Source organism: Zophobas morio, unplaced genomic scaffold (genome assembly GCF_036711695.1).
Source record: "Zophobas morio isolate AGI-343-1 ecotype UQ-CSIRO unplaced genomic scaffold, CSIRO_AGI_Zmor_V1 ptg000028l, whole genome shotgun sequence".
NCBI lineage: Eukaryota > Metazoa > Arthropoda > Insecta > Coleoptera > Tenebrionidae > Zophobas > Zophobas morio.
The window spans coordinates 4,723,324-4,750,538 of NW_026972133.1; the positions used below are offsets into that span (position 1 = coordinate 4,723,324).

General features: G+C 33.7%; 1 protein-coding gene across 4 annotated transcripts in view; it reads left to right on the forward strand.

The window, feature by feature from the left end:
* 5-ht2a (5-hydroxytryptamine (serotonin) receptor 2A) overlaps positions 1–27,215 on the forward strand; it is a 133,653-nt gene that overhangs the window by 82,015 nt on the left and 24,423 nt on the right. For 2 of the 4 annotated variants that reach the window (XM_064066743.1, XM_064066746.1), the window contains exon 2: positions 10,368–10,940. In XM_064066743.1, the coding sequence (XP_063922813.1) occupies positions 10,406–10,940 (535 nt within the window). In that variant the 5' untranslated portion in view covers positions 10,368–10,405. Of the gene's footprint in view, positions 1–9,961; positions 10,059–10,162; positions 10,314–10,367; positions 10,941–27,215 lie in introns of all 4 variants that reach the window. The other 2 variants (XM_064066745.1, XM_064066744.1) reach the window with 2 other exon arrangements.

Consider the following 27,215-nt stretch of genomic DNA (forward strand, 5'->3'; position numbering starts at 1 on the left):
TAAATGTGACGTAGATTCTGAATGGACGGAGATATCTAGCTAAAAATATTCTCCTCTGCCCAGAAAACTATAGGGAATGGAATGATGAAAACCGCAAAGTGCTCTCTTTCTTCGTTCAAAAGTTATGGGTCGTCAAACTCATAATTCGGTTTTTTGGGTTTTAGTTAAAAGTGGATTTCGTTTAGAACAGTGAAAATTTTCAACAATCGGTGTAAAAAATGGACTCATCCAGGCTAAATTAATCTAGAAACTTAATTTCAGCTAGACTGAAGGATGTTTATTTTTTGGGAAATTTTTCCGGAGATATTCCGGTCAAAATTTTTGAATCTAAGCCAAATTAGCTATTTCGGTTAAACGTAACTTGATTTGTCTGAAAATTTGTCCTTTTCTTAATTCGAGCCTCCTGGGTAAGAATCTGGGACTAAAAAAATGTAGAAGAGCTTTTGATTTTTTTTTTAATTTTTTAAATCTTTTTGAGTTTTTGGAAAATGACAATGACCGGAAAATGTTACGTAGATTCTAAACGGCCATAGATATATAGCTAAAAATATATTCCTCAACCCAGAAAACTATAGGGAATTGAATGATAAAAACCGCAAAGTGCTCTCTTTGTTCGTTCAAAAGTTATGGAGCCTCAAATCACAATTGGATTTTTTGAGTTTTATTAAAAGTGGATTTCGTTTAAAGCAGTGAAAATTTTCAACAATCGATGCCAAAAATGGACTCATCCAGGCTAAATTGATCCAGAAACTTAATTTCAGGCAGATTGAAGTATGCTTATTTTTTGGACAATTTTCCGGGATATTCCGGTCAAAATTTTCGAATCTAAGCAAAATTGGCTATCTCGATTAAACGTACCTCGATTTGTCTGAAAATTAGTCCTCTTCCTAATTCGAACCTCCTAAGTAAGAATCTGGGACCAAAAAAATGTAGAAGAGCTTTTGATCATTTTTAATTTTTTTTTAATTTTTAATGTTTTGAGTTTTTCGAAAATGACATTGTCTGGTAAGTGTTACGTAGATTCTAAACGGACGTAGACACCTAGCTAAAAATATTCTCCTTTAGCAAGAAAATCATGTGGAATTGAATGATAAAAATCGCAAAGTGCTCTCTTTGTCCGTTCAAAAGTTATGGACCGTCAAACTCACAATTGGTTTTTTTGAGTTCTGCTTAAAGGAGGATTTAGTTTAAAATAGTGAAAATTTTCAATAATCGATGCCAAAAACTCACTCATTTAGGCAAAATTAATCTAGAAACCTAATTTAAGGGAGACTGCAGAATATTTATTTTTTGGGAATTTTTTTTCCGGAGAAATTCCGGTCAAATTTTCGAATCTAAGTCAAATTAGCTATTTCGGTTAAACGTACCTCGATTTGTCTGAAAATTAGTCCTCTTCCTAATTCGAGCCTCCTGAGTAAGAATCTGGGACCAAAAAAATTGTAGAATAGCTTTTGATTTTTTTTTTAAATTAAAAAAAATAATGTTTGAGTTTTTTGAAAATGACATTGTCCTGTAAATGTTAGCGTAGATTGTAAACGGCCGTAGATATCTAGCTGAAAATACTCTTGTCTGCAGAGAAATTTATAGGGAATCGAATGATAAAAACCGTAAAATGCTGTCTTTGTCCGTTCAAAAGTTGTAGGCCGTCAAACTCAAAATTGGGTTTTTAAGTTTTTTTTTTAAAGGAAGATTTCGTTTAAAACGGTGAAAATTTTCAACAATGGATGCCAAAACACATTCATCTACCCAAAGTGAATCTAGAAACTTAATTTCAGGCAGATTGAAGTATGTTTGTTTTTTGGTCAATTTTTCCGGAGATATTCCGGTCAAAATTTTTGAATCTAAGCCAAATTGGCTATCTCGATTAAACGTACCTCGATTTGTCTAAAAATTAGTCCTCTTCCTAATTGGAACCTCCTAAGTAAGAATCTAGAACCAAAAAAATTGTAGAAGAACTTTAGATTTTTTTTTTATTTTTAAAAAAATTTAATGTTTGAATTTTTTGAAAATGACATTGTCCCGTACATGTGACGTAGATTCTAAATGGACTTAGATATCTAGCTAAAAATATTCTCCTCTGCCCAGAAAACTATAGGGAATTGAATGATGAAAACCGCAAAGTGTTCTCTTTCTTCGTTCAAAAGTTATGGGTCGTCAAACTCATAATTGGGTTTTTTGTGTTTTAGTTAAAAGTGGATTTCGTTTAGAACAGTGAAAATTTTCAAAATTTTCAACAATCGGTGTCAAAAATGGACTCATCCAGGCTAAATTAATCTAGAAACTTAATTTCAGCTAGACTGAAGGATGTTTATTTTTTGGGAAATTTTTCCGGAGATATTCCGGTCAAAATTTTCGAATCTAAGCTATTTCGGTTAAACGTAACTTGATTTGTCTGAACATTCGTCCTTTTCCCAATTCGAGCCTCCTGGGTAAGAATCTGGGACTAAAAAAATGTAGAAGAGCTTTTGATTTTTTAAAATTTTTTAAATCTTTTTAATATTTGAGTTTTTTGAAAATGACATTGTCCGGTAAATGTCGACGTAGATTGTAAACGGACGTAGATACCTAGCTGAAAATACTCCCTTATGCACAGAAAACTGTAAGGAATCGAATGATGAAAACCGTAAAATGCTCTCTTCGTAATTTCAGAAGCTATCGGCCGTCAAACTTACAATTGGGTTTTTTGAGTTTTTTTTTAAGGAGGATTTGGTTTAAAAGAGTAAAAATGTTCCACAATCGATGCCAAAAACGCACTCGGCTAGGAAAAATTAGTCTAGAAACTTAATTTCAGGCAGATTGAAGCATGTTTATTTTTTGGACAATTTTTCCGGAGACATTCCGATCAAAGTTTTCGAATCTAAGCCAAATTCGCTATCTCGGTTAAACGTACTTCGATTTGTCTGAATATTAGTATTCTTCCTAATTCGAACCTTCTGAGCAAGTATCTAGGACTAAAAAAATTGCAGAAGAGCTTGTGATTTTTTTTTTGATTTTTAAAATTTTTTTAATATTTGAGTTTTTTGAAAATGACATTGTCCGGTAAATGTCGACGTAGATTGTAAACGGACCTAGATACCTACCTGAAAATATTCTCCTCTGTACAGAAAACTATAGGAAATCGAATGATAAAAACCGCTAAATGCTCACTTTGTTCGTTCCAACGTTATGAGCCGTCAAACTCACAATTGGGTTTTTTGAGTTTTTATTAAAGTTGAATTTCGTTAAAAACAGTGAAAATTTTCGACAATCGATGCCAAAAACGGACTTATCTAGGAAAAATTAATCTCGAAACTTAATTTCAGGCAGACTGAAGCATATTTATTTTTTAGGTAATTTTTCCGGAGATATTCCAGTAAAAATTTTCGAATGAAATCCAAATTACCAATCTCGGTTACACGTACTTCGATTTGTCTGAAAATTAGTCATGTTTCTAATTCGAGCCTCCTGAGTGAGAATCTCGAACCAAAAAAATACAAAAAGCTGTAAGACTGATTTTGGCAGATGACTTATCTTCTAAGAAAATAAAGGGCGGGTGGGTGGGGCTGGTACTTGCCAAGATAAGACTGATTTTGGCAGATGACATATTCCCTAATAAAATAAAGGGTGGTGGGCGGGTCTAGTAGAGAACGAGAAGCAAATCTTTTAAGTAAATATATAAAATATGTTCATGGTATACTTACCACCTACAAAAATTTTCTTTAAACTAAGTTCACCCAAATTCAATGTAATTTAAATATTTACTATGAAAACGTTAGGGGTTTTCGAACAAAACACTTAACTTTTTTAACAATCTTTCTACTTCTGCTGACAACTATAATATAATTGTATTACTATGATTTTGCCAATTCGCAACCCTTTTTCGACAATCTATCTATCTGTAATCTATCAGTTCACGAGAAATGATTGTGCGTAAGTATTATTAATACTTATTAATGACCCAAATCAGTCTTATCTTTGCAAACACCAGCCCTGTCCACCAGCCCTTTATTTTCTTAGAGGAAATATCATCTGCCAAAATCAATCTTATCTTGGCAAGTACTAAACCCGCCCACCCGCCCTTTGTTCTCATAGGGGATATGTCATCTGCCAAAATCGGTCTTATCTTGGCAAGTTCTAGCCCCGCCCACCCGCCCTTTATTTCAAGAATCTCAAAAATGAATGAAATAAGACAAATTTAGACATAATTCAAACATTTTTTTTATTGGTTTCGACTTTCAGAATTTTTGTCGGCTTCATTTTTTCGGAAATGCTTTCTATTTGTCAAGAATTATTAAAATGATATGAGGCAATTTTTGAAATATTTTAAAATTTGATTTCAAACAGAATGTTTTGAAAATATAAAATTCTTATCATTGTTCCAGAGTCTCAAAAATGAATTTAAGGTAAATTTTGGCACATTTAAAAAGTTTGAATTTGAACAGAGTATTTCCAAAATTTTATTCTTGAACCATAGCACCTTTGAAAATTAATAAAAAACATTCTTCTATTATTTACGACTTTTAGAATTTTATTTGGCAACATTTCTTAGAAAATTCCTACCATCTTTGAAGGTTCTACAAAATTAATGAAATAATACAAATTTTGGGATATTTCAAAAATTTGAATTTGAACAGAAAATTTCCAAAATTTTATTCTTAAACCATAGCACCTTTGAAAATTACTAAAAGATATTCTCTTGTTGGTTTCAATTTCGAGACTTTTTTTGGTTTCATTTTTTTGAAAATTCCTACCATTTTTCGAAAATTGCCAAGATGATATCAGGTAATTTTTGGGATACTCTGAATTTGAAAAAGCATTTTTCGAAAATCTTGTCTGGAATCACAGCACCTCTGGAAATTACGTAGAGAGATGCTTTCCCTGATTTCAGTTTCTAGAATTTTTTGGAAAGGTTATTTCTTCGAAAATTCCTACGATCTTTGAAGAATTTCAAAAATGAATGAAATAAGGCAAATTTTGACATATTTAAAAAATTTAAATCTACTAAACAATATTTCAAAAATCTTGGTACCCTCTGAAATTTCCAGACATTTTTTTTAAGAAAAAAAATGGGTGGGTGGGCGGGGCTAGTACTTGCCAAAATAAGATTAATTTTGGCAAATAACCCACTCTCTGAGAAAATAAAGGGCGGAATTAGTCTTATTCTGGCAAGTTCTAGCCCCGCCTACCCGCCATTTATTTTATCAGAGGGTAATTTCACAAAATCAGTCTTATCCTAGCAAGTCCTAGCCCCGCCCACCCACCCTTTATTTTCTTAGTGAGTACTTCCCTTGCCAAAGTCAGTCTTATCTTGGCAAGTACTTTTTTCTTCGAAAATGCCTCCTATTTTTCAAGAATTACTAAAATGATACAAGGTAACTTTTGAAATATTTTAAAATTTGAATTCCAAACAGAATATTTCCATAATTTTGGTCTGGAAACATAACACATTCATTCAGAAATTACCAATAGAGATTCTTTTGTTGATTTTGATGTCCAGAATTATTTTTGGGTTTCACCTGTTCTAGGATTCTTACCATATTTCCAGAATCTCAAAAATGAATGAGATAAGGTAAATTTTGACACATTTAAAACATTTGAACTTGACCAGAATATTTCGAAAATCTTCTGGAACTATAGCACATTTGGAAATTACCAAAAACATTCTTTTATTGAACCCAATTTCCAGATTTTTTTGGCTTCATTTCTTCCAAAATTCCTACCATTTTTCAAAAATCACCAGAATGATATACAGCAATTTTTGGGTTATTTTAAAACTTAAATTTGATAGAGAATGTTTCTAAAATCTTCGGAAATTATTAAAAGCGATTCTTCTCTTGATTTTGATTTCCAGAACTTTTTGGCGTTTCATTTTTTCGGAAATTCCTACCACAAGTTTTGGCATATTTAAAAAATTTGAAACAAAATATTTCGAAAATCTTAGTCTGGTGCCATGTCAAACTGTCAAAATTTTTTTTCGGTTCCATTTCTTCGAAAATGGCTTTTATTTTGCCAGAATCACCAAAATGATATGACAACTTTTGTAATATTTTAAAAATTTAATTTCAAACAGAATATTTAAAAAATCTTGATCTGGGAACTTAGCAAATTCAGAAATTACCAATAGTGATTCTTTTTTTGATTTCGTTTTGGGTTTCATTTCTTCGAAAAGGCAAATTTTGGAATAATTTAAAAATTTGAATTGAAAATTACTAAAATATATTTTTTTATTAATTTCAAATTCGAGAATTTTTTTGGCTTCATTTTCTCTAAAATTCTTACCGTTTTTCGAAAATCACCAAAATGATAGGGGGCCATTTTTGGGATATTTTAAAATTTTAATTTGATAGAGAATGTTTCCAAAATCTTGGAATCTTCGAAAACTACAATGAGACACTACTTTGTGGATTTTGATTTCCAGATTGGTTTTTGGGTTTTATTTTTTCAAAAACTCCTACCATTTTTGCAGGATCTGAAAAATTTTTAAATTTTAAACATACCATACTTTAACACACAGTTTTAAATAACGAGAAAATTTTTCTTGATAATTTAGCTTCTCAGGGACACCAATTAATCTTTTCTTAAATTACGCCTGAACGTGCTCGCTGCGCTCGCATTCTTGGTATTCTTTTTTGAAATAATGCAATTGACCTGATCGTTCCTAACCTGACCCACCACGACCCGACAAGCCTAAGATCACCGCTCTGAATGCGAGTGAAGCACTGTATAAACTCTTTAGACCGATTTATTTTAATAAAGACCCGACATAAATCAAGATTTCGTCAGATTTCTTAGAGGATATGTCATCTGCCAAAATCGGTCTTACCTTGGCAAGTAGCCGCCCCGCCCACCCACCCTTCATTTTCTTAAAGAGAAGGTCATTTAATAAAATCAATTTAATCTTAATAAGCACTACTTCCCCTTTATTTTCTTAGAGGCTATGTCTTTGGCAAAATCAGTCACATCTTAGCAAGTACTACTGAAACTCGAATTGATTTAAAGCCAGAATTAGCTTCAATGTTGGTACGATTTCTTTGTAAACTGAATAACTTACGCACCTGTCATTTTTGAGTGTTATTTTAATAGAATTTGCCAAGATGAGACGGAAGAAAAATCTGTGTTTCCGAAGTCATATAATAATAATTGTTTGGACTAGCATTAATAAACTGTAGAAAATCTAAATATTTATACTGAATAATTTCTTTAGATAACGTTATCGTCATCGTCGTTCCGAAGAGGATGAATGTAATAGATTTTATACAACGCAATCGTCAAATCTCCATTGACAAGTTTATTTTTTGAGTGTGTTACGTGAAAAGTATTTATAAATTATACTCAATGAAAGAGCAACTGTCATTTCTCGGTCCGCCCACACACGCTACCACTCACTTCCGACCAAATTCCCCAAACCTCGACCACGTGTTCAATAATAGACATTGGCTTTGTTTACAAAAATACAAAGCGGGCGCCAACCGACCAAAACAAATTAAAACTCGCACAGCCAACCTGGACCTGGAACTTTCATTAGAATGCATTCCCTCACCTGGGATTACAGCGAAGAAAATCCCAGCAGCAAATAGCCGGAAAATTCGCTCCCCCAATCTTCTCCATCCAACGCAAACTTGACAATATTTTTTTTCGAACAGATTGTTATGATTATATTGTGCCAGTTATCTGGCAATATTGACAAATTCTCTCGCTAATTTATATAACGTCTGTAATATTGTTTGCAGTCCCATTGTTTGAACGAAAACAATAAACGTTGTTTGAAATGGCGGAGCTACCTACGGAAAAGCGTTCGCGCCTATTGTTGGATCAGAGAAGCTTTTTTTGCCAGAAAGTTGAGATAATTGCGGATTTTGTAATTTTTACTTCCCGAGCGTAAGCAAAGGAAGTATTGTAATCGAGTCCGTCGGCCGAATCTCTACTTTTACGTTTTTTCGATCTTTCATGACCCCTAGAAGATGAAGAAATAGGTCTCCCATTTCCGTCTGTCTGTCCGTCCGTCTGTCCGTCTGTCCGTCTGTTGTCCCGGATTTTTATTAGACAGATAATCTCCGAAAGTACTCGACCGATTGTTGTGAAATTTTGTACTTATATTAAGAATATCATGTAGATGGTAAAACGCTAACCAAAAATTTGTCTAATCATCCCCACCACTAATGCGACGACGTCACTTCAAAATTGTACATAGTAAATGGGTTTTCAATTGTATAAAATAACATAGTCCTACACATGTAGTTTACAACTCTGAATCGACTTTTCACCCGAAACGTCCAGATTTTTGGAAAAAAAATCAAAATTATAAAACAACATTTTGAACTTTAATTTTTAATCTGCTAACCAGAATGCTTTGAAACGTTGCAGATGTTTTAAGGCTATAAAGAGCATCATAAATCTTTAGTCAAAAAATATTTGCTTATCCCCTCCAAAAACTTGATGACGTCAGCTCAAAAGTTTGTGGAATAAATCATATCTAAAATGTACAAAATATGATGAGTCTGTGCTTGTGATCTATCACTCCATTCATATTTTTTGGATTTGCATATACAAGGTGACTCAAAAAAATTAATGAATGCGTAAATATATTTTATTGATTTAATCAGGAACTACAAAACCGAATGCTCTGAAATCTTGCAGATGTTTTAAGGTTATAAAGAGCATAATAAATGTTTAGTCAGAATATATTTGCTTATCCCCTCCAAAAACTTGATGACGTCAGCTCGAAAATTTGCCGAATAAATCATATCTAAAATGTACAAAATATGATCAGTCTGTACTTGTGATCTATCACTCCATTCATATTTTTTGGATTTGCATATACAGGGTGATTCAAGAAAATAAATGAAAACGTAAATTTATTTTACTGATTTACTCAGGAACTACGAAACCGAATGCTTCGAAATCTTGAAGATATTTTAAAATTATCATAAGCATGGTAAATTTTTGATCAAAATGTATTTGGTCGTCCCCCCTAAAAAATTTATGACGTCACCACAAAATTTTGCTGAATAAATCCTATCTAAAATGTACAAAATATGGTGAGTCTCTTCTTGTGATTTATCATTCCATTCAAATTTTTTCGATTTGCATATACAGGGTGACTCAAAAAAAATTAATGAATGCGTAAATTTATTTTATTGATTTAATCAGGAACTACAAAACCGAATGCTTTGAAATCTTGCAGATGTTTTAAGGTTATAAAGAGCATAATAAATTTTTAGTCAAAATATATTTGGTTATCTTCTACAAAAAACTGATGACGTCAGCTCAAAAGTTTGCCGAATAAATCGTATCTAAAATGTACAAAATATGATGAGTCTGTACTTGTGATTTATCATTCCATTCATATTTTTGGATTTGCATATGCAGGGTGACTCAAAAAAATTAATGAAGGCGTGAATTTATTTTATCGATTTAATCAGGAATTACAAAACCGAATGCTTTGAAATCTTGGGAATATTTTAAAGTTATTATAAGCATGGTAAACTTTTGTTCAAAATGTATTTGTTCATCCCTCCTAAAAAAATTGATGACGTCACCCTTAAATTTTGCTGAATAAATCCTATCTAAAATGCAAAAAATATGATGAGTTTGTACTTGTGATTTATCATTCCATTCATATTTTTAAGATTTTCTTAAGAGGTGGTTCAAAAAAATTAATGAAGTCAATTTATTTTATTGATTAAATTAAAGGCAACACATATTATTAGTGTTACACCCCAACCAACCCAATTTGGTAGACACAAAATTTGTTAAAGGAAAAACTCGGTTGTAACATAAGGGTAGCACGCTTATTTACATCGACTTTAACATTACAGACCTGCATTTGTTTTATGCGGTCACTTGGTTCCGCGAATGTGAAATAGACATGTTTATAATCAACCAATTGTGAATTTCACCGTCAAGAATTAAAATAAAACCCAATGTTTTATATAATAAGCGGAAGTCGAAGCAATAAAACCGACGGTCGTTTTGTTTACAGTTTCTCTGTTTGGCTCTCACGTATGCTGTTACGCCTGTCATCTTAAATTAAGAATGTTTATACATACACGATTTTCAGTTGCCTCTGATACGTATACGTGAGTAAATTGTTTCGTTATTTTATTGATTATTACAAATCAATATTCAAAACGACCCAATTCATTTTCCCGAAAATTTGAGAATATAATAATTTTATTTTTAGTATTACACTACATCTATCCCAACTGATATACGTGTCCTTGCAAAAATGTTGATGACGTCATCGCAATTTTTTTTTAAATTCCCACTACAAAAATGTAATGAGAAAAAAACACAATAGCCATGCAGTCGTCAAGTTTCCGACAGCGAGGGAAGTACTGTCTAAACTCTTTAGACCAATTTTTTAATAATCAGAGTCGCTTTTCCAGTTCCAGGTCGCCGCTCCTTGATGGCTCGCCGCTGAACCATGCCGTCTCCCCCGTCGGACGACATCTTCGAATGCTTCGAGAACTCCACCCTGGCCACGACATGCAACGTCAGCGCGCCGCTGCTCCTCGCGTGCACCGCCGACGCCGCCGACTTCGTCGACTTCTTCTGCGAGGCGCCCGACCTCAACGGCACCTTCTGCACCGCCTGCGACCTCAACGCCAGCCTGAGCGAGGCCGCCCTGACCAACGCCAGCCTGGGCGTCGACTTCGTCCTCCGGGTGGCCTCCAACTACTCCCAGTGCAGTGCAGTGAATCGCAGTGGCGGCGTGTTCTGGACGTGCGAGGGGGCGGCGCCCGGGGGGCAGACGTGGGGCGCTAATTACGACTGGAGTTTCTTGTTTGTGGTGGTGTTCATTCTGGCGGGCGGTCTGGGCAACATTCTGGTGTGTTTGGCGGTTATTCTGGACAGGCGGCTGCAGAACGTCACGAACTACTTCCTGCTGTCGCTGGCCATTGCGGATCTGTTGGTCAGTTTGTTCGTGATGCCGCTGGGGGCCATTCCTGGGTTTCTCGGTGAGTGCGGGGGATTTTGGAAAAAATGGCAAGAGGAGTGATCTCGGCTCATTCGGATGCAGGAAGCGCCGCATAAAAACTGATTAACTCGCGTCTCGTCAGCTAGACAACCTAATTTTAGAGCTCGCATCTCTTCCTATATTTAGTACGAGTGATTACCTCGTTAAAAAAATCTCATCCTTTTACGAACGCGGCACCACTTCCCAAATTTGTTTATCTGTGTTTCCATCTTGTAGTTTCCTTGGACGGCGTTTTACGAGCCGAAATCCGTCGGATTTCTCTTTTAACAGTCGCAATTCGGACAAATTTAGCCCAAACGACCCCACTTATCAAAATCCGTTGACGTACTTCGGCGAGTAAATCGTGGATTTTATTCGATACAATTGACAAGTTTTTTCGATAAGATAGTTCTGGCAAGAGGGAAAAATTGTGGGTCGTTATTCACGATTTGCGCGTTGAAATGTTAATTAATTATTGATTTCTAATAATATTGTGATTTGATTTTGACGGTGCCAACGAATGGGTAAATATGTATCATAAACGGATATGTGAAGGGTAATGTAGGTGAATGTACGTGTCAGATAGTCATAGAGTTGTTTACGGGCGGTAATAAAATAAATACTCGACGGACAAAAGCGCACGTTCGGAGCTATTACTATCCCACGGAAACTAGACTGAAAAAAATCTCATTTTTCCGTTTTCACCAGTAACGTTATACCTAGAGCTTCTCTAAGGGAAACAATAAACGACGTGTTTTTTCTTTATGAACGGTCGTTCTTTCTTTTATTCTACATATATTATTCCCGTTTTTTCTTGTAGGAAATTAATGGGCTCATTTTACGTATCGCATGTGTGAAATTCGGTCTTCTATTTTCCGAGCGGTAGCTGAAGGGAAACCTGTACAAGGTTATTATTACGAATGTCTAATTTCGTTTCTTGGTGCTTCACACTTCACAGAAGGTGTTTCCCATTTCCGTTTGTCGGTTGCTGTAAAATTATTACGTCGATAATTTCCGAAACTAAACGAATTATGTACTCCGGATTTTAGAAGTAACAACAATTTTTAGTTATCTCGTTCGAAGAATTTTTGCTTTTCGTCTGAAAGTTCTACATACATTTTCATCCTCTAATTGTTTATGTGCTTTCGTGTCACTTGTTTTAGTTAATTAATTTTAATTTTGCTTGACAGCGCACATTACTTTTTGTGATTAATGAAGTTGGTGCCCACTTTGTTGGTGAGATGCGAAATATTACGAGTCTGTACTTGTGCTTTCCCAAAGCATTAATTTTTTTAGAGTCGTAAATTATTTTTAATAACACCTGTACATGCTCGCTGCACTCGTATTTCGAATGTTCTTTTTTTAAAAAAAATAGGGAGTGAGATACATTATAGTGGCTACAAACAACATTTAAACACATAAATTTTGGTATATTTCAAAAATTTGAATCTGAAAATTAGTAAAAAATATTCTTCTACTGATTTCGACTTTCAGATTTTTTGGCATTATTTCTTAGAAAATTCCTATCATTTTTGAGGAATCTACAAAATGAATGAAATTGGGCTATTTCAAAAATTTGAATTTGAACAGAATATTTCGAAAATCTTGGACAATGGCACCTATCAAAATTACTAAAAAATATTGTTTCATTGGTTTCAATTTCTAGATTTTTTTCCATTTCTGGAAGATCGTCAAAATGGCAGAAAGTAATTTTTGGGAGATTTTAAAATTTGAATTTGATAGAAAATGCTTCAAAAATCTAGGTCTGGGATCACAGCACCTCCGAAAATTTAGGGAAGGAGGGTTATTTCTTCGAAAATTCCTAAGACCTCTGAAGAATCTCAAAAATTGACACCTTCCAAAATGTCCAAAGACATTTTTTTTTAGAAAATTAAGGTCGGGGCTAGTACTTGCCAAGATAAGACTGATTTTGGCAAAAGGCCCACTTTCTAAGAAAATAAAGGGCGGGTGGGCGGGGCTAGAGCTTGCCAAGACAAGATTGATTTTGGCAGATGGCATACCCCCTATAAAAAAAGGGCGGGTGGGCGGGGCTGAAACAGAATATTTCAAAAATCGTGATACCTTTTGAAATTTCCAAAGACATTTCAACTACTAGCCCCGCCCACCCACCCTTTATTTTCTTAGTGGGTAATTTGACAAAATCAGTCATATCTTAGCAAGTACTAGCCCCACCCACCCACCCTTTATTTTCTTAGCGAGTACGTCCTCTGCCAAAATCAGTCTTATTTTGGCAAGTTCTAGACCCGCCCACCAGCCCTCTATTTCAAGAATCTCAAAAATGAATGAGACAAATTTAGACATATTTCATACATTTTTTTATTGGTTTCAACTTTCAGATTTTTTTTCGGCTTCATTTATTCGAAAATGCTTTATATTTGTCAAGAATTATCAAAATGATGTGAGGCAATTTTTGAAATATTTTAAAATTTGATTTTAAACAGAATATTTTGAAAATCTTGGTCCGGGGATTTAGCACATTCGGAAATGTCCAATAGAGATTTTTTTTGGTGATTTTAATTTCCAGAATTGTTTTTGGGTTAAGATAATTCTAAAATTCTTACCATTTTTCCAGAGTCTCAAAAAAGAATTTAAGGTAAATTTTGGTATGTTTCAAAAATTTGAATTTGAACAGAAGATTTCGAAAATCTTATTCTTGAACAATAGCACCACTGAAAATTACTGAAAGATATTCTTTTATTGGTTTCAAGTTCTAGATTTTTTTGGCTTCATTTTTTCGAAAATTGCCAAAATGAAATCATGTAATTTTTGGGATATTTTGAATTAGAAAAAGCATTTTTCGAAAATCTTGTCTGGTATCACAGCACCTCTGGAAATTACGTAGAGAGATGCTTTCCTTGACTTCGATTTCCAGAATTTTTTGGAAGGGTTTATTTCTTCGAAAATTCCTACGACCCTTGAAGAATCTCAAAAATGAATGAAACACGGCAAATTTTGACATATTCAAAAAATTTGAATCTGAAACAGAATATTTTAAAAATCCTGGTACCGTCTGAAATTTCCAGACATTTTTTTTAAGGAAAAAAAGGGTGGGTGGGCGGGGCTAGTACTTGCCAAAATAAGACTGACTTTGGCAAAGGATGTACTCACTAAGAAAATGAAGGGTGGGTGGGCGGGGCTAGAACTTACCAGAATGAGTCTTATTTTGGCAAGTTCTAGCCCAGCCTACCCGCCATTTATTTTCTCAGAGGGTAATTTGACAAAATCAGTCTTATCTTATCAAGTATTAGCCCCGCCCACCCACCCTTTATTTTCTTAGTGAGTACTTCCCTTGCCAAAATCAATTTCATCCTCGCAAATACTAGCCCCGCCCACCCGCCCTTTATTTTCCTAGAGAGTACGTCGCTTGCCAAGATCAGTCTTATCTTGGCAAATACTAACCCCATAAGGACGGGGCTAAGATATGAGTGATTTTTCCAAGTGACATACACTCTAAGAAAATAAAGGGCGACGAAAATCTTGACACCTTCCAAAATTAAGACAATTAAGGTCGGGGCTAGTACTTGACAAGATAAGACTGATTTTGGCAGATGTCATACCCTCTAAAAAAAACAAGGGCGGGTGGGTGGTTGGGGCTAGTACTGTCCAAGATAAGACTGATTTTGGCAAATAATTTACACTCTAAAACAATAAAGGGTGGGTGGGCGGGGCTAGAGCTTGCCAAAATCAACTTTATTTTGGCAAGTTCAAGCCCCGTCTACCCGCCATTTATTTTCTCAGAGGGTAGTCTGACAAAATCAGTCTTATCGTAGCAAGTAATAGCCCCACCCACCCACCCTTTATATTCTTAGCGAGTACGTCTTCTGCCAAAATCAGTCTTATCTTGGCAAGTTCTAGATCCGCCCACCCGCCCTTTATTTCAAGAATCTCAAATTTAGACATATTTCAAACTTTTTTTTATTGGTTTCGACTTTCAGAATTTTTTTCGGCTTCATTTTTTCGGAAATGTTTTCTATTTTTCAAGAATTATCAAAATGATATGAGGCAGTTTTTGAATTATTTTAAAATTTCATTTCGAACAGAACATTTTGAAAATCGTCGGAAATTACCAATAGAGATTTTTTTTGTTGATTTTAATTTCCAGAATTGTTTTCGGGTTTTATCTCTTCTAAAATTCTTACCATTTTTCCAGGTTCTCAAAAATGAATTTAAGGTAAATTTTGGCACATTTAAAAAATTTGAATTTGAACAAAGTATTTCGAAAATTTTATTCTTGAACCATAGCACCTTTGAAAATTAATAAAAAATATTCCTCTACTGATTACGACTTTCAGAATTTTGTTTGGCGTCATTTCTTAGAAAATTCCTGTCGTCTTTGAAGATTCTCCAAAATGAATTAAATAAGACAAATTTTGGTATATTTCAAGAATTTGAATTTGAACAGAATATTTAGAAAATCTTATTCTTGAACAATAGCACCTCTGAAAATTACTAAAAGACATTCTTTTATTGATTTCGACTTCTAGAATCTTCTTTGGCTTCATTTTTTCAAAAATTCTTACCATTTTTTTAAGATATCTTAAAATTGTTGAGCATGTTTAGAAAATCTTGGTCTACCGTCATAGCACCTCTGGAAATTACCAAAAGAGATTCTTTTGTTGATTTCGATTTTCAAAATTTGGGGGAGGGGTATTTCTTCGGAAATTGTGATGAACTTTGAAGAGTCTCAAAAATGATTGAAATAAAGCAAATTTTGACATCCTTAATAAATTTGAATCTGAAACAGAATATTTCAAAAATCCTGGTACCTTCTGAAATTTCCAAAGACATTTCAATTACTAGCCCCGCCCACCCACCCTTTATTTTCTTCCTCTGCCAAAATCAATTTTATACTCGCAAGTACTAGCTCCGCCCACCCGCTCTTCATTTTCCTAGAGAGTACGTCCTTTACCAAAATCAGTCTTATCTTGGCAAATAATAGCCCCACCCACCCACCCCTTGTTGTCTTAGCGAGTACGTCCTCTGCCAAAATCAGTCTTATCTTGGCAAGTTCTAGCCCCGCCCACATGACCTTATTTCAAGAATCTCAAAAATGAATGAAATAAGACAAATTTAGACGTATTTCATACATTATTTTATTGGTTTCGACTTTCAGAATTTTTTTCGGCTTCATTTTTTCGGAAATGCTTTCTATTTGTCAAGAATTATCAAAATGCGGCAATTTTTGAAATATTTTAAAGTTTGATTTCAAACAGAATATTTTGAAAATTTTGGTCGGAAATTACCAATAGGTTTTTTTTGTTGATTTTAATTTTCAGAATTGCTTTTGGGTTTTACTTTTTCGAAAATTCTTACCATTTATCCAGAGTCTCAAAAATGAATTTAAGGTAAATTTTGGCATATTTACAAAATTTGAATTTGAACAGAATATTTCGAAAATTTTATTTTTGAACCATAGCACCTTTGAAAATTAATAAAAAACATTTTTCTACTAATTACGACTTTCAGAATTTTATTTGGCATCATTTCTTAGAAAATTCCTATCATTTTTGAAGATTCTATAAAATGAATGAAATACGACAAATTTTGGGATATTTCAAAAATTTGAATTTGAACAGAATATTACGAAAATCTTATTCATGACCAATAGCACCTTTGAAAATTACTAAAAGATATTCTCTTGTTGGTTTCAATTTCTAGATTTTTTTTGGTATCATTTTTTCGAATATTCCTTCCATTTTTCGAAAATTACCAAAATGATATCAGGTAATTTTTGGGATATTTTGAATCTGAAAAAGTATTTTTTGAAAATCACACCACCTCTGGAAATCACGTAGAGAGATTCTTTCCTTAATTCCGATTTCCAGAATTTTTTGGGAGGGTTATTTCTTCGAAAATTCCTACGACCTTTGAAGAATCTCAAAAACGAATGAAATAAGGCAAATTTTGACATATTTAAAAAATTTGAATATGAAACAGAATATTTCAAAAATCCTGGTACCTTCTGAAATTTCCAAAGACATTTCAACTACAAGCCCCGCCCACCCACCCTTTATTGTCTTAGCGAGTACATCCTCTGCCAAAATCAGTCTTATTTTGGCAAGTTCTAGCTCCGCCCACCCGCCCTTCATTTCAAGAATCTCAAAAATAAATGAAATAAGACAAATTTAGACATATTTCACATATTTTTTTATTGGTTTCGACTTTCAGAAATTTTTTCGGCTTCACTTTTTCGGAAATGCTTTCTATTTTTCAAGAATTATCAAAATGATATGAGGCAATTTTTGAAATATTTTAAAATTTGATTTCAAACAGAATATTTTGAAAATCTTGATCCGGGGGGACTTAGCGCATTCGGAAATTATTAATAGAGAATTTTTTTGTTGATTTTAATTTCCAGAATTGTTTTTGGGTTTTAGCTCTTACAAAATTCTTGCCACTTTTCCAAGGTCTCAAAAATGAATTTAAGGTAAATTTTGGCACATTTAAAAAGTTTGAATTTGAAGTATTCGAGTATTTCGAAAATTTTATTCTTGAACCATACCACCTTTGAAAATTAATAAAAAACATTCTTTTACTGATTGCGTCTTTCAGAATTTTATTTGGCATCATTTTTTAGAAAATTCCTGCGATTTTTGAAGATTCTACAAAATATATGAAATATATTTAAAAACTTTCAATTTGAACAGAATATTTCGAAAACCTTATCCCTGACCAGTAGCACCTTTGAAAATTACTAAAAGATATTCTTTTATTGGCTTGAATTTCTAGTTTTTTTTGGCTTCATTTTTTCGAAAATTCCTACCATTTTTCGAAAATTGCCAAAATGATATAGGGTAATTTTTGGGATATTTTGAATTTGAAAAAATATCTTTTGAAAATCTTGTCTGGCATCAAAGCACCTCTGGAAATTACGCAAAGATTCCTTTGTTGATTTCGATTCCCAGAATTTAGGAGGGTTATTTCTTCGAAAATTCCTACAACCCTTGAAGGATCCCAATAATGAATGAAATTAGAAAAATTTTGGCATATTTAAAAAATTTGAATCTGAAACAGAATATTTCAACAATTCTGGTACCTTTGAAATTTCCAAAGAGATTGTTTTTAAGAAAATAAAGGGTGGGTGGGCGGGGCTAGCACTTGCCAAGATAAAATTGATTTGAATAATTTTGACATATTTTGAACATTTTTTTTCGGCTTCATTTCTTTGAAAATGATTTCTATTTTTCAAGAATTTCTAAAATGATATAAGGCAACTTTTGAAATATTTTAAAATTTGAAATCCAAACAGAATATTTCGAAAATTTTGGTCATAACACATTCAGAAATTACCAACAGAGATTCTTTTGTTGATTTTAATTTCCAGAATTATTTTTGGGCTTCACCTCTTCTAGGATTCTTACCATTTTTCCAGAATCTCAAAAATGAATGAGATAAGGTAAGTTTTGACACATTTAAAACATTTGAATTTGACCAGAATATTTCGAAAATCTTCTGGAACATTCATTTATTGCATTCGATTTCCAGATATTTTGGTTTCATTTCTTCCAAAATTCCTACCATTTTCCAAAAACCACCAGAATGATATAACGCAATTTTTGGGATATTTTAAAATTTGAATTTGATAGAGAATGTTTCTAAAATATTCGGAAATTATTAACAGAGATTCTTCTCTTGATTTTGATTTCCAGAACTTTTTGGGGTTTCATTTCTTCGAAAATTCCTACCATTTTTGAAGAATTTCCAAGATAAGGCAAATTTTCGTATATTTAAAAAAATTGAAACAGCATATTTCGAAAATCTTAGTCTGGTACCTTCAGAAATTACCAAAAGACATTCTTTTACTGGTTTTAACTGCCAGAATTTTTTTTCGGTTCCATTTATTCGAAAATGGCTTTTATTTTGCCAGAATCACCAAAATGACATGACAACTTTTGTAATATTTGAAAATTTTAATTTCAAACAGAATATTTAAAAAAATCTTGATCTGGGAACATAGCAAATTCAGAAATTACCAATACTGATTCTTTTTTTGATTTCGTTAATTTTTACCATATTTCAAAAATCTCCAAAATGAACTAAATAAGGCAAATTTTGTGGGGGTAATTAAAAGATCTCAATTTGAGCAGATTACCTCGAAAATCTTATTCTTGAATTGGAAATTAGCGAAAGATATTCTTTTATTAATTTCAACTGGCAGAATTTTTTTTGGTTTCGTTTCTTCTAAAAATTCCTACCATTTTTCGAAAATCGCCAAAATGATGAGGCAACTTCTATGATATTTTAAAAATTTGAATTTGATAGAAAATGTTTCGAAAATGTTGGTTTAGGATCACAGCACGTTCGAAAATTCTTCTCTTGATTTTGATTTTCGGAATTTTTTTCGGCTTCATTTCTCCTAAAATGCCTTTTTTGTCAAAATCACCAAAATGGTATAAGGCAACTCTTGAAATATTTTAAAATCGGAATTCCAAAACAGAATATTTCGAAAATCTTGCTCTGGGAACGAATGTTTTTGGGTTTTGTTTCTCTGAAAATTTTTATCATACTCGCAGAATTTCCAAAATGAATGAAATAAGGCAAATTTTGGGATAATTTAAAAATTTGAATTGAAAATTGCTAAAATATATTTTTTTATTAATTTCAAATTCCAGAATTTTTTTTGGCTTCATTTTCTCTAAAATTCTTAGCATTTTTCGAAAATCACCAAAATGATACGGGGCCATTTTTGGGATATTTTAAAATTTTAGTTTGATAGAGAATGTTTCCAAAATCTTGGTTTAGAATCACACCTTCGAAAACTATGAGACATTACTTTGTAGATTGTGATTTCCAGATTTTTTTTTGGGTTTTATTTTTTCAAAAACTCCTACCATTTTTGCAACATCTGCAAAATTTTTAAATTTTAAACATAGCATACTTTAACATTTTCTTAAATTACACCTGAACGTGCTCGCTGCGCTCGCATTCTTGGCATTCGTTTTTGAAATAATGCAATTGACCTGATCGTTCCTGACCTGACCCACCACGACCCGACAAGCCTAAGATCACCGCTCTGAACACTCGCGAAGCACTGCATAAACTCTTTAGCCCGATTTATTTTAATAAAACCCGACATAAATCAAGATTTCGTCAGAATGGTTCTTTCAGCAGCACGCGTCACCCCGCATTATGATTTTTATTTAAATCAAGATTACGACCTCACGCCGCCCAATAAAAACGTCAATGGCCTAAAATTATGTTGGTCATTGGTCGAACAAATGACCGTTTTTCAAATGTGACGACAGACCGGACGTTTTTTATGGATTTTCCTAAGCGGCAATAAATTTTTTATGACAGATATAACACACAACGTAATGAATTTCACTTCATGACGGTCCCCCTCGCCACAAAAAAGAAAACAAATAAAGAAAAACCGAATTGCAGATTTTCACCTGCCGAAGTAATTACGCAACATCTTTATGCCCGAAATTATTACCTTTGTAAAAACCCAAACAGAAGTCTATCAAATATTAACTCAACACATGAAGCGGATCCCTTTGTAGCAGAGCTCATTAATCCCGAACACGGAAAAAAATTCGCCCGAAAAATCCTACGGCGCGCACGAAATATTACTTTTTAAATAACCTGCTCGCATGTAACCCGAACCACATTCTTCCATGATAATCACTTTCTTTTTATCAAAGCCAGCGGCTGGAATTAGAATCTTCCATAAATGGTGGATGCGCCGGGATAGGCTCACGCCGGAACTAGGCACCAATGCACTACATAAATTAGTTGCAAAAATTACCGTAGGCTGATGTTTGTGTTATGTTCTAGTGGCGTAATATGTTTCTCTAGCCCCTAGAATCTCTGCAGCTGACGTTGAGTTGTTCTTTGAACTGCTGTCTTCAGGATGTCTCTGCTACGCAATAATTACCTAAGAACTTTTGCGAAAAATTACAAAATCAAGCTGCAAGCTTGCAAATACCGACGTTGGAATATGCAAAACCCACATATTTAATGCATCCCTCCTGCAATTAGCGCGGCGCTCGCACCTCGTTCCTTGCAGAAAGTCAAATACGGGCTCCCCAGGTGTACGTTATACCTCCGTTATCAAGACATGCCGGATAAATCTTGTAAACACTGCAGTAGCGGCGATAACAGCTTCTGTCCCTCGTTTTAATCTCTCTTTCAGTTTGCTTTTGAGCGCGCCTCGCCGCGCGTCCAAATCTCTTCGGTTATTACTCGAAAACCGGCAGATTTGCGGACGTTAAGTAGCTTTATGTGGACGGAACTCGGCGCAGATGTCGATTGTTCTTGTGTGCTGCACGTACGAGGCGTAATCCGGCAAAGAAATTTGGCGCAGTCGGTGGGATGCGGACTTTAATATGCGGCAGGTTTTTAACTTGTTTTGGGATTTCTAATCGAATTACAATACACTCTTAATATGGTCGCTATAACCGTTCCGCCCAAAGTTCGAGGCGCTTTATCGTGCCGTTTTCCGCAAAATACAAACATGCAATTCTCGAATTTTGTCTTCGCGGCTATTAGGTTTTACGGCCGCAATACAATATCGGGCGATTGAAACTAATCCACTTAAAGCCGGAAGTCAGATTAAGATGAGAGAGCGAACTTCGGTCTTTGAGTAAATGGAGACGTATTTTTTGAATGTCGGCGTCGTCGGCAAACAAGTGGCACCGTTCAACCCGTACTCACGGAACAGGTAACTCCCTGATATATTGTTACGGTTCTCTATTATCTCGTGTTTGCGTCTCCAGGTTTGCGTTAGAATTCGGTGCGTCGCATGATTAATACTCGACTCGAACTTCTTATTTGCCCCGACTTTTAAACATGACAGTCCGGTTATTAAAATTTCGAGGAAGCCAGATTACGTTTCAAGTGTCATAAATCCGTCCAGATAACTTCCAAACTTCCCTCTTCACAGAAAGCCGATACTGTCGCACACACAAAAACGAAATCCCTTTTCCCCGAGCGACTTATCTCCTCGAACAATCAAAAGAGCAGGTGGTTGCTTAATCACGCCCCGAATCTCATTTCGATTTAAAAATCCGCGTCTTTCTCCCGACAATGATTTATTCCCGACGCGACTCTAACCTGTTGATGGTTCGTCATCGCCGCCTCTTTGTCCGAATAAAAAGCCGAATTGGCTTCGGGAGGTAATTTATTTTTTAAATTCCGACTAACCGAACGAGTGCTTAATTTCGGTTTAAATTACTCGGCGTGATTTTTTTTTCGACTTTGTATGTTCTACCAGAATTGCGACGACATCCAATTAACCTCGACGCGCCTGCAGCGACCGATGCGACACACAGCTCCGGTAGATTAAGTTTCGGCTTCTTAATTTGCCTTTAATAAGGGCGCAATTCGCGCGGAAAAGTGCGCCGAAGGGGTGGCCGCTCTCTGGGGACAAGAATACTACAAGAACGATTACGCCGAGTTGGAGAGCTCACGACCGGGCGCGGTTGCTCGGGCGCCAGGCGCGGTTGTCAAAATTAACCCCTGCCCCCTCGTTAATAACAACGCAAGGGTTAAAAACGTAAACAAAAGGTTTATCTTATTACATTAATTCTCACGCCTGCAGTGAGGTCGGTTCACGCTCGCTCGTGCTCTGTGCTTAAAATAAGTTTTAGGTGGTTTCTTGTGGAGCGATATTTATCAAATTTATATGCTCAGGTGAGGAGTATCTTGATTTATTTTTGACTGTTTGGGTAATCGGTAATTTTTGAATTAGGGTTGATCACATGTAAGAATATTTAACAAGGCTCATTGTGTTGATATCTCCAATTCTCGTTTTTGTGTGGCGAGTCTCCATAGTTTTTGTTTAACTGAGAGATAAGATAGAGTTGTGTATCTGTTTCTAAAAGAAAAGGGTGTGATATCAGCACCTCAAGTACATATACAACTCACAAATAGCAAGAATTCATCATGACAGTTTTTTGTGAGACATGCAAGGGCGCAATAACACCCACAGTACCTGGAATAAAATGTAATATATGCACTTTGTATTATCATTAGAGAGCGGAAAATATGCAGCAAAATTTTGGGAAATATGATCAAATGATATGCATCAAATTTATGCAAATATGCAGTAAATTTCTTAATATATGCAGAGATATGCAGTTGCATATGCTCCAAAAATAAAAAAAAAAACGTAATAACCGAACTAAATTTATTTACAAATTACAAATTACAGGTTTCTCGCCTTACCTTTTATTAAAAAAAAAAATCATAAATCATATTGTAAAGTGTTTAATTAGATCTCATTGGCACATATATCACATTTTTAAAGATAAAATTTTTATACTAGGTAAAATATAAATACCTTATATGTAAACAGAACGAATTTAAAAATAGTAGTAATCGACTATTTAATTACTATTTTGGCAACAATTTATTTTTAAATATTTTTCGAAATATTCTAACAAAAAGTTTTTCAGGTGATTCTTAAGTATGTTTTTGTAAATAAAAAAACTACGTCCACAGATGTAAAAAAATAGTAGTAATCGACTATATATTTAATTACTATTTTGGCAACTATTTATTTAAATATTTTTGGAAATATTCTAACAAAAAGTTTTTCCGGTGATTCTAAAGTATGTATTTGGAAATAGAAAAACTACATCCACAGATGTAAAAATACTTATCGGTTTAGAGTAGGCGCGACAAAATACAGTTTCTTCTTGAAGAATAACATCAGGAAAAGGTTTAATCCATAAATTAATTTGAGTTATCTTCGACATATTGACACACCTGTATCGCTTTAAATGCTCTCGATACACACTCAAAATGAAAAATAATAGGATAACGTCCCTTGGACTACTATACAACATACTATTAATACACTTAAGGCCAGTCCCCACGTTTTCTCAGCGGAATTTTCGCTCTATTTTCAAAATGTAATATCTCCGTTATTAACAGATCTATAGTTTTCAAATTTTAAATATATGTTGTCCATAACTTTCTTTATATAACGCAAGGGCAATTTTGTTAAAAACAGCTTGTGATCATATTATTTTTTTAATTTTAGTGAAATTTTTGCATAACGTATTTTTAAAAATCAATATTTCAGTTATTTATGGAAATTTTGGAACGGGGTTGTCACCACTGTTTTCAGCTTGCAAAACTTGAGAAATTCTACGAGGTCGATTTTTGACTTTATTTGTTGGGACTGAGATATAGTAAAAATAAAAGTTAGCAACTTCCATGATATACGCTTTTTTTAACTGTGTATCGTTTCTAAAAAATAAAATCGACGATATGTCTCGTATGATTTCTGGAGTTTTGTAAGCTGAAAACAGTGTTGAAAACCGTGTTCTGAAATTTTATTTAATAATTGAGATATTGATTTTTAAAAATACGTTATGCAAAACGTTCACTAAAATTAAAAAAATAATATGATCACAAGCTGTTTTTAACAAAATTGCCCTTGCGTTATATAAAGAAAGTTATGGACAACATATATTTAAAATTTGAAAACTATAGATCTGTTAATAACGGAGATATTACATTTTGAAAATAGAGCGAAAATTCCGCTGAGAAAACGTGGGGACTGGCCTTAAGTAACGAACAAAAATATTGGAAACGAACGGTATTTCCAAAAGTAATTAGGGCCAGAATTTACCTGGAAGGTTGGCTTAACACCCAGTGGTTTCTCCAAACTACCATAAAACCCAGACCTTTTCTAGTTATTTAAAAGTCAGGACAATATTTGCAATATGATTAATGAAATTTCGTCTTTCTAGATAAATTCCAATTGAATGACAATAATTTTTTTTTTTTCAAATTAGCACAAAAATCGATAAAAATGCAAAATATGCACCCGTTACGTGAAATATGCAGCAGAGGGCAAATATATGCAAATATGCAATTTTTTTATAGCTGTATTCATTTTTAATTAGCATGATTCGTTCACATATTAAATATCAAGACTTATATGCAAAAAATAAAGGATATGCAAATTTCATAAAATCCGCTCTCTAATTATCATATTAAATGTGTGGGTATTACAAAAAATCAATTTGATGTATGTAAGGCTATGACGGGTTTTACATGGAAATGTGAAAAATGTAATACAAACTCTAACTCTAAGGGAGAGTCGTGCAATTGTTGCATTTTACTCCCTGGCTTATTAGACACTCTAAAAAAACTTACTGAAACAGTTGAGACGTTAAAACAGCAAATTACATTATTGAGTTCTAATAATTCAAAAACTCCGGATAACTCTTATGATTTTGAAGTTGTAGTTCAAGAAGTATCTGAACGAGAAAAGCGGAAAAATAATATTATATTTTATGGTATTTCCGAACAAGATTCCTCCCTAGATAGTAAAAACCGTAGAGAAAAGGATTCTGAATTTCTATCTGATTTTCTACAATTTGTTAACGCCAATCCAAACGACTAGGTATATGACTCCAGAATCACTGATTCTTCTTCCATCTCGTCTTGGCAAATTTGAAGCAAATCCTAATAAGTCGCGTCCTATTAAAATAACACTCAATGACAATCAACAAGTACGTAACCTACTGAGTCTGATAAAAAAAAAATCGTGCAAATATTGAAGGTAATCCTCGCTTTAAATCTATTCGAGTTTCATTGGATCGCACAAGTCGACAACGTCACTATTATAATGAATTAAAGGACCAAATTAAACAAAGACTGGAGAACGGAGAAGAAAATCTTTTTATAAAATATGTTCGTGGTATACCTACCATTCAAAAATCTTTAAGCTAACCTCGCCCAAATGCCATAAACGTAATTTAAATATTTATTATCAAAACGTTAGGGGACTTCGAACAAAAACGCTTAATTTCTTGAACAATCTTTCTATTTCTGCTGACAATTATGACATAATTGGATTGACCGAAACCTGGATGACTGAGGATTTTGCTAATTCGGAACTTTTTCCTACTTCTTTCCATGTGTTGAGATGTGATCGTAATTTATCTATTATCGGTGGTACTAGAGGTGGTGGTGCACTATTAGCATTCAGTAATGCGTTATCCTGTGAAAAGTCAGATCTACATTGTATCACTGAATTTGCTTCATATGAACTCTTTTTTGAATTACTGTCACATCTTCCATTTATATATGATAATCATGTTATACTCTTAGGAGATTTCAATGTTCCTGAATATAATACTGACCATCAAAATGACAAACGCACCATGTTAATTAAAAACTATGAACAACTTTTTAATTTCACACAATATAATTATGTAACTAATTCCATCGGTCGGGTTCTAGATCTTGTCTTATCTAATATTGATAACTGCTCAGTCACTAAAGAATTTCCGCTTATAAAAGAAGACAATTATCATCCATCATTGTCTGTACAATTAACTATTCACGCAGATAAATATAACAACTTCCAAAGTAATGTAATTCATAAAAAATACAACTTCAAAAAAGCCAACTTTCCTCAATTATACGAGCTTTTGATACAAACTGATTGGACCTTTTTAAACAAATTCTCTGAGATAAACGCAGCATGTCAAGCCTTCTATGATGCCTTATATAAAATATTAGATCAAACTGTTCGTGTAGTTAAATATAATAAATCTTCATTCAAATATCCTCCTTGGTTTAGCGTTGACTTGATTAAAAATATATGTAAAAAAGATAGGCTACATAAAAGATTTAAGAAAACCGGTGATCATACTGACTATATCAATTTTAGCGCCTTAAGAGCTAGTATCAAGTATCAGTATAAACTTCTTTATAAAAATTTTATTCGTTCAACTGAAGAAAAAGTTACTAATGACCCTAAATTAATTTGGACATACACTAACTCTCGTAAAAATCGGTCAAGAATACCTAATATTATAACAGATCAACAAAATTTACAACAAGAAGGATCTGATGCAGTTGTTAATGCTTTCTCAACGTACTTTGGTAGTGTATATATAAATTCGACACCCCAGGACAATGAAAACTTTAATAATGGTTCTACTTCCTTGGAATACGTAAATATAAAATCTATCTTTGAAGAAGACATAATAGAGGCAATCTTAAAGCTAAATAACAAATTAACATCCGGTGTAGACCAAATTCCAAGTTTTATAGTCAAATACTGTCGTTCAGTGTTTGTCAGACCACTTCATATGTTATTCAATCTTTCTCTAAAAACCGGTACCTTTCCCAACATTTGGAAGCAGGCTCGTATATGTCCAGTTTTAAAAAAGGTGATTCGACCATGGTTGTTAACTATAGACCGATTTCCATATTATCCAATTTATCAAAAGTTTTCGAGTCAATATTACATAAATACATCTATAACGCTATTAAATTGAATATC